Source organism: Apus apus, chromosome 8 (assembly GCF_020740795.1).
Source record: "Apus apus isolate bApuApu2 chromosome 8, bApuApu2.pri.cur, whole genome shotgun sequence".
In the NCBI taxonomy this organism is placed as follows: Eukaryota; Metazoa; Chordata; class Aves; order Apodiformes; family Apodidae; genus Apus; species Apus apus.
In genome coordinates this window covers 10,235,090-10,248,587 of record NC_067289.1, presented here as the reverse complement: position 1 = coordinate 10,248,587, position 13,498 = coordinate 10,235,090, and the positions used below count along the sequence as shown (strand labels likewise).

Genomic DNA, 13,498 nt, shown 5'->3' with positions numbered 1-13,498 from the left:
TTTTTCAGCTCATCTAGAAATGAATTAAGATCGAAATGTCTTACCTTCAAGAATTTTCACATTTGTCTCAAATGGGCTCAGCACATTTTTTTTCTTTTTTTTCCAAAAATCATTCAACAGAATCCTACTTATTTGTTCCAGTTATCTTGAAAGCTGTAAAAAATTTTATTCTCCAGTTGGTCAGAAACAGGTTAAGTTTACAGTTTATGCATTATAATATATTTGCATTATTTGCTTAGCTCCAGTATTAACACTTGAACTTAAGCCATGTTATGCCTGTGTTTAAAACACCATCATCAACTGCTTTGATGCAGTTTTCTTGAACCTTCTTATTAGACAAGCTGGACACCCTTTCCCCTCTACAAATTGCATTCTAGTATGACTGGAAACATTCCAGTAAATTAAAACAAATAATTGCTTGATATTGCACAAGAGGTTTTACTAATATATATATATATGTATATATAAGAATACTATTATATCTGTGGTACTTTGGGTTGCTGTTACACATACTCTCTTCTGATCACAACTAAGTCTTGTTCAGAGACTGTCATTAGCTACCCATAATTGCATGTCTTTTGCAGCTAACCATTTCTGGAGTAACTACTCTCCTCAGTGCTTCCAGTGTCCTTCAAGACAGCTATTCTGTCAAAACAATCCACATTCACTTAACATTTTCCTGTTTGAGAGGTCACTTCACTTGAGCTAGAACAGCAAGCTTAATCACAAGGACACAGAGAAACATACATCTCCAAGTGAGGCATGTGAAAATTCTAAGTTTAACTCACCTTTAAGCATATTGCTTTTGATAACTCATTCATGTATAAAGATTCACAATATTTTAACCCAATAAAATGTTACTGCACAGAAATAATGCTACACATTTTTTTTTTCTAATATTTATTTTTTTTTTCACCTGCAAACTGTAGCAAAACATGATCAGCTTTATTATGCAGACAGGTATCCCTCTAACATTAGAGATTTAGGCATGTATAAATAGAAGAGCTCTTAGGAAAGGAAAACAGTTTGAGAAATGAACAAACCTTCAATTTAACTTCATGACTTCCAATACCAATGGTTAAAATGATGTAGCTCATTCATTCCAAGAGATACAACAGCACCTTAAAGTGGCTGATCTATTTCCCAGTAACATTTTTCACATAACGATGTGTTAAAGTTACAAATACTGATATGCACAAATAGCTATTTTCTAAGAAAAATATGTACAGTACTGCAGCATAATGAATGTGGTATCTGCAATAACTTATTAGCCAATTTTAATATACATGATACCGCTACTTTTTACCTGCCAGTTCACAGGTTCAAGGATGTTACCACAGCCCTCTGTTTTGCACGTTATTACCTCATGGGGGGTTGATTTTCTTGGGGTTTGTGTTTTGGTTTGTTGTTGTTTGTTGGTTTTTTTTTAATTTTGAAAGGTACACAATGCAGGCTTTTATTTTTACTCCTTAAAGACTTCTTTTGTGTTTAAAGCTAATATCAGTGAAACAAGACAACAGTGCAAGAGGCGCAGAGATGTTATGTGACCACATAAGAGTTCTTTTGGGTAAAGTGTCTATAAGGCTATAAGAAAGGATTGGTTGATGAGCTTCCTGTTGGAAATTGTCCTGTTGGTGCACCAGCCTGGGGGAAAATGAAAGAAAAATAAGACAATCTTTAAGATTTTTTTCTCTATATTGCAAATCATAAATGCAGAATACACAAAACAAGAAAATAACCTATTAGGAAATGTTTCTGGTTTATGTTAGTCTTTTTTTGGTGATTCTCTGAAGTTACACTACTGTAAGAGCATGGTACACAAATACCTCTGTTTTGATTTGAACAGCCTTACAAATGCCATGACATCATAATACTGAATTGCATTTAAAAGATTCACATGCTGCCTCCCCTTCTGAAGCAAAACAAGTATCTTTGTGTGTCTCTAAATAAAGTGTCACAGATTATGCCTCTTCGGATGAACGGAAGGTATTAATATCATGCAACAACTCACTTACCATAAAAGGGTTACTAGATACTCCAACAGCTGCAACTTGTCCAAAAGGAGTTACTACAGGCTTTGCCTGTCCAAATGCAGCAAACCCTGCTCCTTGGAAAGATAAGTGAAAAATATTAATAGCAGTAACCAATCTTCAGAGAGCTCTTTGCAGCAGCTCCCACACACAAATAATTGGAAGCCTGCACTGCACAATCAGGAGGGCTGATCTTAAATTCCTGATCATATTTAAACGTAAAAAAACCAACAACATGGCTGGGCATTTTTGAGGTTTTTTTCCAACTGTTTGGAACAAATCAATTTCCAATTTCTACATATGCACTTTTTTCAATGCTATTTTATAATTTAAATTAGGGAGAAAGTACTTTCCAATTTTATTTTGCCTGTGGTTCTATGAAGTTAGAAAAAGTGTTATAATCTGTTGCAGACACTCCAAAAATGACGACAAAACAATCCTTCTTGCATATAAACCTTTTGAGCCTATAAAGCCTTTTAGTATCAGATTATGGTCAAATTTCAGCTGTGTCACTGCACACAGCCAAATGACAAAAGTTCAACTACAGAGACAAAACAGAGTGTGGGAACCCCTCATCAATATTATCAATTCCATATAGAAATGAATACAAGTCCATTATTGCTAACTTACAGGCAGATCATTTTCTCTACACGTCTGATTTAAACAAGAACACCTAAGACGTATAGACCTACCATTTGGCTGCTGAGCAAAAGCAGTCTGTTGAGGGAAAGCTGCCTGGGTTGGGAACGTAGGCTGCTGGAAGTTGCCGCTATAACTAGTAGGAAGACTGTAGGAGGCAGGCGTTCCAAATCCTGCAGGCATGCTCATTGATGCAGTACCAAATGTTGCTGCTGGTAGGCAAAAAAACCAGTTCAATTATTTCTAAGAAATCATTTTTTTCATGAGACAAACTACGACAAAGTCATGTTAAGAAAAATCTCCTATTGCCTCAGTGACCATACAGAAGTTAGGTTCAATTTTTACAGCCACGAACTGATCTGTTAGCTTGGATCACCACCAGCTAAGCGCAAAACTTTTTGCCCTTTAAAACTTAATGGGATAATTTAAAATTTACTAGTTCCAGCACATTCGGATATACTTTCTGAAAAGGAAATGATTTTCTTATGTTATCATATATTTCCTTCAGAGTTCTCCTGTGCATATCAGAAGCAAGCACCTTCAGGCAGCAAAAGCTCCTCTGTTTTTCTCATTCTGAGAAAAGCAGGAAAGGATCTTCCTAGTTCAAGCTGCATTACAGGAAGTTACAAGTAAAACAAAAAATCATAAGGGATACATGCATCCCCTTTTGCTTCATCCCATCCTTAATGTCACTTTAAAGGAAATTCTCACCATGCACATTATTTGCACACAAAGTTCATATTGCAAACGCTCTTGCCCTTGAGGTTTGACTTACAACAAAAAACCCCAAAACTTTTCATCTGATTCTCTGCTGAACATTTCAAGTAAAGAACACACAGCTCATATGCAATTCCATATGCCTTCAGCAAATAAACAGGAGCACATTAAGTGCAAAAACAGAGTAACAAAACCATTATTCAGTCTTTTGGGAGTTATTACTGAAAGAAACATATAGAATTTTTTGTACAGACACTAGGCATTTTATTCTAGTTAAACACTAAGACAGGACCTTTCTTTTGCAAAGTTACAAGTTAGATTTTATGCAAGCTATGTATTTTTTTTAATACATACTTAATAAATATAGCTTAATTATCAGTTGAAAAATTTACCCTGAAGTATTCAAGGGTAAGACATTATACACACAAACTGTTGACAAAGTATGGGAAAACTAATGCAACAATGCTATTCTTATGTTAACAGTTAGAGAAGCTATTCAACAGGACAACTTACTGAAACAGCAAACAAAATGATCAGTGACTTGGGATATCCCAAAAGGCATCAAGCTACTGTTGGTAGAAACTTCAAGAGTGACTCAACTTGTTAGCATGGTTAGGATATCAATAATGGTTTTGTTTCAGTTGCTCAATAGGTTGGCTATGTATGCTCTTCTTTCCCTTCGCCCAGTTGCCAAATATCCACACCCACTCCATTTTTAAAAACGGAAGTCTTTTGAAATTCTACGTGCAGAGAACCAGATAGCTATCAATAAGCTCTTACAAGCAAGAACAATTAGCCACAAGAAACTTGATATCAAATGTGGCCACCTACCAAAATGAGCCTGAGGAAATATGTGAGAGTGCATTGCTCCCGAGAGGCCTTATGGAAGCCACAAAGAGACCAGACAATGTCAAGTCATTTACACATTCTTGAACAGTAATTTCTTATTTTTAGATATATATATAAATATAAACATGTATATGCACCAAAGAATTAATCCTTAGCATGACCAGCAATAGATTAAGCTAAGAAAACCATTAGAAATAAATGCTATAAAACAGTTCTCCCATGTAACAAACAACAAAGTTCATGCAGAAAGAGAGGTCAGCAGAAAAGGACAAGCTACAAGTTTACACCTTACACTGAAAGGGGTAGAATATTATCTTCATTTATACTCATGATCTCTGTCACCTAGTATGTAAGGATAGCTGCCAAAGGGTTGAACCTTTGCAAGCCACAGAGAGCTGTTTAGAAGGTGGAAGGACAAAGCTGCCATAGTCAAATTTATCTAAAGAGGCTACAAGTTCTTAATGATGATCCAGAACAGCACACTTAGGAATGAGATTATAAGAAGGAAAAAAGTATTCGGGGCATTAAATAAAACAAGTTTAACTGCATAATACCTCAAAAGGGACTGAAAACAAATCATTTTAGCAGAGCACATAAATTTATCAATTCATTTTTGACTCAGCCTGATGATTTTAATTCAGCCTACCTAAAACTTTGAGCAAAGCACAACTCAATGATAAAGTGCATACAACAGCAGATTTAGATCTGTAGAAGTCCAGTTAACAGATGAAAGTGACAAAGTTTAGCACTGACTTTGGAGAAGAAAATTAGCATAATCTATCAGCAATTAAAATCCAAGATCAGCATTTAAGTACAAGCTTACTTTTTAAAAAAGCGATTAGGTTTTTGTCCATGGAATAATGATTCTATAGAATCCTGCCCCAGAAAATTACTGTAATTAAGGAGTATAAGTTATATTTTAACATATGCTTTGTTAGAAAAGAGAAAAATAATGCACACCACCAATGTAATGACTAAGTGGACTGGTGAGGAGCTAGCAGACCAAAAGCCTTGTCTTTCCTGCTTCTAGCCCCAAATCTTTGGATGCGAGGGCTTTCAGGACTTTATTTGAAATAAAGAAACTAATAGAAGTAAGTCCCTACCAGCTTAGCAGCAGGGCTTTCAAGATACCTGAATTTCAGGGCAACCTGCTATGAAGCATGCTTCAAAGCCAAGGTCTTGGAAGGTACCCAATTGGTAATACACAAATTAGAAATAGCTCAGACAATATTAGAATACCTTAAACAGATAATTTTGACATTTTGCATGACCACCATTTGAAATCCTAGGATTGGGACAGCAACAAAAAAACAACATTCTCACCCCAATAATAACCAAATAGTTGAAGTTGATATCTGCAGCCTGTTCGTCAGTATTGTACCCTACATTGAACATAGACATAACACATCAAATAGACTAGAGAGAAATAATACGGAAAAGTCTTTAAGGAACAAATTACACAGCTATGAAAAAAACAATTAATGCAAGTCTTGAAAGAAAGTTTCACAAACACAGTGGTTTTTTCCTAACCTGTTGCTCCTCGGCTATTGGTCTGGAATGGATTTGTTGAAGGTGCCACTGGGGCAACAGGAGCAGCTACAAATGGATTTGTGGAAGGTGTTGCTGAAAGATTAAAAACATTTTACTTAATAAAGTGTTTTAAAAATAGCCAAACTGACTCCCATTAAGTTTAGACAGCTTTTATAGAGATGTATGAATTTTTAAAATTACATGAAAATTAGGAATTTATAATAAAAAGCTTAATTTGCAATGCTTCGCAAGAGTACTTTTTTGGCATCCTTTAGTAACTTCACTATCACTAGAATCAAAGTATAGCACTATCAACTAGAAATTAGCATGATGCTTGCTTACAGTCCACAAAAGGTGTTAGTAACACATATATACCTCCAAATGGAGCAGGCACACTCGACGATGCAGGCTGTGTCTGTGCAGTAGCAGCCACGGGTACTGTTCCAAAAGCATTGCTGAAAATAATTCATATATTCAGTGCAGTCAGAACTGCTTAACAATTCAATACAATTACAATTATTGTTGGCATGTAAAAGAACAGAAAAAGAATGTTTACATGTAGTTTGCAAACTGCAGTATAATTCACTGATGCCAGGAACCGAGTCCCTGATGCCAGGGGCAGAGGCTATAACTAGGGCTGAGCAATGAAAAGTCAGCTTCACCAACAGCACGAGAAAGAATCCTGAACGAGGCCCTCAGCATAAAGGCTGCAAAGCAGAAGCTTTGGGGGCACTTGCAGTACCAAGCAGAGCAATAAAAGGCATCTGATATTTACCTTAATGGTCTAAAAAAAATAAGTGGCTGGCAACATTTACATTATAAATATCTGAATTATTTTTTTTTTGCCAGGGATGATGCTGTGATTTTCAGTATGCATGCAAATATTCTGTACAGGAAAGCATTACCATCTAAAAGGTTTAGCATGTAATGACTACAAAGGTGCAGAGATAATTTTATCTTGTAATATCCTATCAATACTGCTATTACTTAAAGGATGTGGCTTCAGTAGTCCCTCTAAACTCATTTAACATTTCCTCATTTAGTTAAGAAATCAAACCACATTGGAGAAACAACCCTGAACTTCTCTGCATACTGCTGAAGTGAAAGTAGAAAGACAGCTACTTCTAGCAAAGTACCTGCTGACGTTACTGGTGGAAGTGTATGCGTTGCTGGAGGTTGCTGTGGAGCTGAACACACTGTCTAGTTCTGCAAGAGCGGCGTATTTGTCTGAAGATGCACTTGACTGATTTGGGGCTGACAGCACAGGACCTGCTGATGCTGACACTACCGTACTGAAGCCACTTCCTTGCTCACTACCACCTAGAAAGAAAGAAACCAGATTAAAAGGGATGAAGATGGTTTCACTTTCTGCCCTGACAACATTGATAACTAGAAGAAAAGTTCATGGGCAGATCAAGTTTCAGACTTAAAAATTACACATGCACCAGGGCACACAGTAAAAAAAAAAGTTTGGTAATCATTAGGTATTAGTAAAGTGTCCTGCTTCTACAGATATTCTGCAGCTCCAAAGAGCCACTGGTTTCCCAGAAAACAGCGACTCAGTAATATGGTACCTTCAACTAGGAAATTTAATGAAACACATACCCTCAAATAATCCATTTCAGAACAAATCTCCACATTACAAAGCAAATTAGATTGCTGATTCATCTCAACAGAAAGTAGCTTCCAAAAAGCAGTTTTCTGACAACATCCTTTTGGAGTGATGTTAGACTTAAAACTTAACATTTTGCACATTAAGGGTACACTGACACTAAATTCTACTGGTAACTTAAAGGACATTTTGAAATAGTTACTATTTTGACAAGCACAGACATCCCTGTGGAAGTATACATGTGTAGAATAAGCACATCAAAGAATAAAGTTTAATACCTTGCCCTGCACTGAAGATATTATCTAAATTAGCAAGAGCTGCATATTTGTCAGCAGACTGGAGATTCGGTTTATTCACTGCAGCTTTACTGGCTGCGGGTGCTGTTGGGTTGCTCTGAGAAGCATTGAAGGCTCCAAAATCAGCACTGGAGGATTTAGGGAAGTTATCAAAGTGAGCAAAGTTAGCATTCACTGATCCAGCACTTCCACCTGCAACAAATTAAGTTAAACATGATCAACCCTCCAAAGCTAGAGAAAGTCTCTCCAGCTGCAACTGACGGCACAATAATCCCACCTCTTTGCTTATGTGAGGCAATATGTTCCCCTGCCCCGTCCCACATGTTTAAGATGTGGAATTTTTTTGTATTTTTCAGTTTGCAGATCATGGACCAAAGAAACCCCAAACTTCAACAGCTTAAATCAGTCCTAATTTAATCTTGAAAAACTATATGCCATTGACTAGCTGTTAAAGTAATTTCAACAATAATATTTTGCTAGGAAAATAAGTATTTGTCTGAATCTTTAATATTCAAAACACAGAAGCTTCATTTTCTAATGAAGAACAGCTATGTGCATTGACTTAATGGGATGATGTTTAACCCTTTCAGATGTCAGTCACTGTTCTAAGCAAAACACAGTCCAAAGTTGCAAAGTAAGTATGATTTCATGCCACAGTTTGGTTCTCTGTTTTGTATTTCTAGACTACATCCAATCAGGAAAGTGGTGAGAGGGAAGACACAACACAGTTCTTCTCATACCAAGTCTCCACTGATAGAGATACATAAATCAATTTTGAAAATCTGACTTAGGTCCACACAACTGAATTTCAGTTCAAATATGAAACCATGAGCTTTCATCTCTTCAGTGTCCAGACAATTTAATCTAGGCAGGTCATGTACTTAAACTAAAATGAGCTGTTTCATTAAATATGTCACATTTTATTACAGTTGGTTGAGGATTCCACTTACACTACAGAACACACAACTTTCTACTGGCACAATCAATTAGTTAAAACATATGGAACAGTAGGAATGAAAGTGCTATACTACAATGGCATAAAATGAAGCAAGCTGAGTTCTCCACTGTGTGGAACTTACTGTGTACAGCCTGGAGAGGAAAAGCTGAAGTAAATTCACCAAAACTGCAGCTAGATGAAAGCGTTCTGAACGCTGGACAGCCAGAAATTGTGTGTGGGTTAAAGTTAACATAAGAAGGGAGAAAGAAAATTTGAAAAAAAGTTTAAAACGACACCACACTCAAAAGAAAAAAAAAAAAGGAAAAGAAAGTCAGTCAGCCAAAGATCTAGACAAACAGTAAGTGTAAGCTCAAGCAGAAGTTCTAAAGCATGATCAAATTAAAAGAAAGCAAAATAAATCTTAGCAATAGACTCTACACATGAAGTCAATTCATATGCACAGACACTTTTTTGGTACTGTGATGTGCTTTTGTGCTTACTGCAACATCTTTTACAATAATCAAGATTTATCAAAAGCAGAATGATTTACTCTTTTTCATGGTTATTTCAGGTGTAGAGCTAACAAACAAATAGTGCCATAAATCAGACTTCTGAGTAGCATTAGGGAAAAAAAAAAAAAAAAAAGAAAATAAACACCAAACAAGGAATTCATTTTGAGTTTCCCCAGAGCTTCAGATGGCTTGGTTGCATTAAAGCAGGCAGATGCAAGAAATAAACTCAAGTTCCTTCCAACATAAAGGCAAGGATTATTTCAATTAAGTATTAATCAAAAGTGCTGGGAGTTCTACCTGTATTTTGGGGCTGAAATGACTGTCTCGCTGTGGGGAAACCTCCAAAATTACTCGAGCCACTAGACTGTCCAAATGCATCAAAGTTTGCAAAACCTGCATTTGCAGAGTTCTGCGCTGTAAATTGCAAAGGAACAAAACATGTTAATGGGTATGGGAAATAAACACAAAAACAGATGTATTAACTGAATTCATGGTCATGACAGCCTCCAAGGGTTATGTCCTACCTTAATTCTTTTTATATGAAAAAAATTATACATTATATGCTACAACTGAAATTACCTTGGAACAAGCTTTCACAAATCACCTTCACAGAGCCCTACCAGTTAAGACTACTTCTCTCCTTTTCACACATGCTCCTACTCACTACTGCATGACCTGATGAAGCCCAGTTCGGCTTAATCCTAGAGTGTCTGCAGTGGTGGCGGGTCAGGGAAAATCAGCCAAGAAGTACAGAATACCAGATGCATACCTGTAGAACCCAAACCAGGTATCATTCTAGCTGCTAGTTTCCAAAATCAGAATTTGTAGAATAACTGTACATTTCTTTGGGAATATAAATTAGAAGGTATTATTCTAACACCCTTGTATACAAAGTGCTTCTTCCTTGGGTGAATTTAATTTGGCACCACTTGAGTAGTTTTGGCTAGGCTTTTATATGAATTTCATGGGAAAATTCAGTTCTAAAAAACTAAATCAGAGTAGAGAAATATGGAAAATCAATACCAATGTCAAGAAGATAGCATTCCTAGAGAGTATCCACAAAATAAAATCCAAGGAAATTTCAAATAGAATTTCAGTTTTCGCCTTCCTTTCGTGCCATACTACAGGAGAAAATAAAAGTTAACACCCATCTAATTTCAAACAGGTGGACATTCAAGCATCTATAGATTCAACAGGAATTGTGCACCTAACTGATAAACTCCACAGAAAATCTTAAACACTTATGGAGTAAGGGAAAAAACTGGCTTTAATCAAATACAAATCAAACCCCTATATATAGGTAACTTGAGCTACTATCTAAAGAAAGCCCATGAAACACCTTCTAGAATAACAGATGGCAATACATTATATTTTTTGGGTTAGGATTTCTTTATTCGGGAGGAATTTTGCAATTAGGTATAAAAATTATGCTGATTTTTAAAAGTACTGTTACTTAATAGCCAGATAATGCTAATAAGAAGTTGCATTTTTTCACTTAATTTCTATTAAAAGAGCATCTGTACTATGGATTTATAAACAAAAAGGAATTTTTTATACAAACAACTATTACACAATGCTAATACAAAGGTGTAAGTATTTCCCTCCACAGGGGATACTGGGAGAGAGGGTGAGGCTTGACTCAATACCAATTTTTATTAGAAGAGTGCATGCATATTGGGTTTACATAGTTTTGGTAGCAGAGGCTCCAGGGATCTCTATGAGAAGAGATCAGAAGCTGCCCCCATTACTGACAGCCAGTTTCAGCTGGCTCCAAAACAGACCTGCCACTGCCCAAAGCTGAGCCCATCAGCAATGCTGGTGGCACTCCTGTGAAAACCAGCTGAGAGAGAGAGGAGTGAGAAAAATGTGAGAGAAACAACCCTGCAGACACCGAGGGCAGTGAAGAGGGAGGGAAGGAGAGGAAGTGATCAAGGCACTCCAGCAGAGTCTCCCCCACAGCCCACAGAAAGGACCGTGATGAAGAACACTGTCCCCCCGGAATCCATGTAGAACCATGATAGAAAAGACAACCACACCGCAGCCTGTGGAGGACCTCACACCAGAGCAGGCAGAGATGCCCTGGAGGAAGCTGGAGCCTGTGGAAAGCCTATGCTGGAGCAGGCTCCTAGCAGGAGCTGTGGTTAATGGAGAGGAGCCCACACAGGAGAAGGTTTTCTGGCAGGAGCTGTGACATTGTCGGGGACCCACACTGGAGCAGTCCCCCATGCTGGAGCAGTTCTTGAAGAACTGCAGTCCATGGGAAGGACCCATGTTGAAGTTCAAAGAACCATATCCCCTGTATCTGCAGGGAAGGGACCCCAAAATGGAGCAGGGGAACAGCATGAGGAGGAAGAAACGGCAGAGCTGAAGTGTTACAAACTGAAAACCTCATTCCCCATTCCTCTCAGGGAGAGGTGATAGAAGAGAAAGAAGCAAAACTGAGCCTGGAAAGAAGGGGTGTAGGTAGTTTTACTTTAATTTTTCACTATCTTACTCTATTATAAATGGACAATAAATTAGATTAACCTCCCCCAAGTCAAGTCTGGTTTGCCCACAACTGTAACTAGTAAGTTACATCCCTGTCTTTATCTTGGCTCACAAGCTTTTTAATCACATTTTTCTCCATCCTGATGATGAGGGGGAGTGAGAGGGTAGCTTGGTGGGCACCCTGTGGCACCCAAGATCAACCCACCATAGTATGAGAGTCAAGAAGAAAAAAATTAATAAGTAAATAAATTAGAAAGCAAGGTCTTGCAAAAGTTCTGTCCTAAAATTTTCACCTTTAAAGTGTGCAAGGAGGAAAACCTGATGCAAGCAAAGGAAATATAGTTTATACTATTATACCATCCATATTGGTTCATAGAACAGAATCCCAGAATCATCAAGGTTGGAAAAGACCTCTAAGATCATCAAGTCCAACCATCAACCTAACACCACCATACCAACTAAACCGTGTCACAAAGTGCCACATCTACATGCTTTTTTAACACCTCCAGGGATTCCAACTCCACCACTTCCCTGGGCAGCCTGTTCCAATGCTTGACCACTCTTTCAGCAAATACTTTTTTTTCATAATATCCAATCTAAACCTCCCCTGGCACAACTTGAGGCCATTTCTTCTTGTTCTATCATTGGTTATTTGGAAGAAGATTCCAACACCCACCTCACTACCACCTCCTTTCAGGCAGTTGTAGAGTTCAAACAGCATTATACAAACTTCAGCTCCAAGTTTCACAGATAGTTTGGGTTTTTGTTTTTGTTTTAAACTAGGAGCTTTTTAAGAGGTATGGATTAAGAACTCAATTGCACCTTGCTTTAAAATGCAAGCGATGCTTTCTTTCATCCTAGTGCATCAATTGGATAGGACCCTACTTAAAGAGACTGATGCTTAGCTGACCAAATAGGATTAGGTACATAAATGTCACCAGTATTACTGTGACAAAATTTTTCATTGTAACTTCTCAAACAGAATGCTATGTGAAGAATCTTAAATTACATCTCTTTCAGGTCTAGATTAAAAAACTGGAATGTATTATTTTACAGGCCACTTTAAAAACTTTATTGTATCAGCTGACACAGAAAACACAATTTGCAACTGGGCCCATGCTGAAACAGTAAAGATTCTTCTTAGAGTATTCAGATATTAATCTTGCTTCATTTTATGTGGTTAAGTTTAAATCCATATAAAAGTGGCACAAAGGTGAAGACCAGGTAAGACTTGTACTTTCCTGTACCTGAACGATACTTGGATCATGTTTTTAAGGACAGACTGGCAATTCCAAAATTCAGTTCTCCAAGCAGAAACCCAAGAACAATCCTAAATAAAGGAACTGCAGTGGATTGCAGATTGGCACAGATTTACAGCTGCTGTTGTGACTGCAGATCAGTGAGGCAGTACAAAATCTAGCTTGCTAAAACTTCCCCCAAGTTTGACAGTAACAATCACAGCAATGCAAGCTGGCCCTACAATCTTTGCATAGTTTCTTCTGTGAGGATTGCACTGCCTAGTGTGGAATTAAGGTATGAAACACTGCAGAAAAACAAAAACCACCAGCTAAAATACAGTCCACATATATTCAATTACAAAATGGAAAATAAATCTCTATAAGACAATAACTATGTTGCACTATGGTATTTCTTCTGAGTAAAGCCTCTTCTTCCTTGTTACCCATGATTGAGTTGCACTGTGTCACTACATATTTCTAGGATTTTTTGTGCAGGTCTTCTATTCCTATAGGAAGACTACACGCTAAAAAAATTTCTTTTTTTGTCATTATTACCAAGCTGTAAACTACCGACGGGGAACAGTTATCTAGCATCATCTTTAAAATCTCATTTTGCATGTTATGAAACTTTGTAAATTAAATACAGCCAGT

At 37.2% G+C, this 13,498-nt stretch overlaps 1 protein-coding gene across 10 annotated transcripts in view; it reads right to left on the bottom strand.

The window, feature by feature from the left end:
* Positions 1-928: 928 nt before the first annotated feature.
* Positions 929-13,498, bottom strand: part of AGFG1 (ArfGAP with FG repeats 1) — a 36,034-nt gene continuing 23,464 nt past the window's right edge. The window contains exons 6-15 of one of the 10 annotated variants that reach the window (XM_051626131.1): positions 9,420-9,536; positions 8,753-8,824; positions 7,656-7,865; positions 6,902-7,085; positions 6,141-6,220; positions 5,766-5,858; positions 4,218-4,265; positions 2,723-2,881; positions 2,016-2,107; positions 929-1,644 (exon numbers count right to left, since the gene is read on the bottom strand). In XM_051626131.1, the coding sequence (XP_051482091.1) occupies positions 1,585-1,644; positions 2,016-2,107; positions 2,723-2,881; positions 4,218-4,265; positions 5,766-5,858; positions 6,141-6,220; positions 6,902-7,085; positions 7,656-7,865; positions 8,753-8,824; positions 9,420-9,536 (1,115 nt within the window). In that variant the 3' untranslated portion in view covers positions 929-1,584. The remainder of the gene's footprint in view (positions 1,645-2,015; positions 2,108-2,722; positions 2,882-4,217; positions 4,266-5,765; positions 5,859-6,140; positions 6,221-6,901; positions 7,086-7,655; positions 7,866-8,752; positions 8,825-9,419; positions 9,537-13,498) is intronic. The other 9 variants (XM_051626132.1, XM_051626133.1, XM_051626134.1 and 6 more) reach the window with 9 other exon arrangements.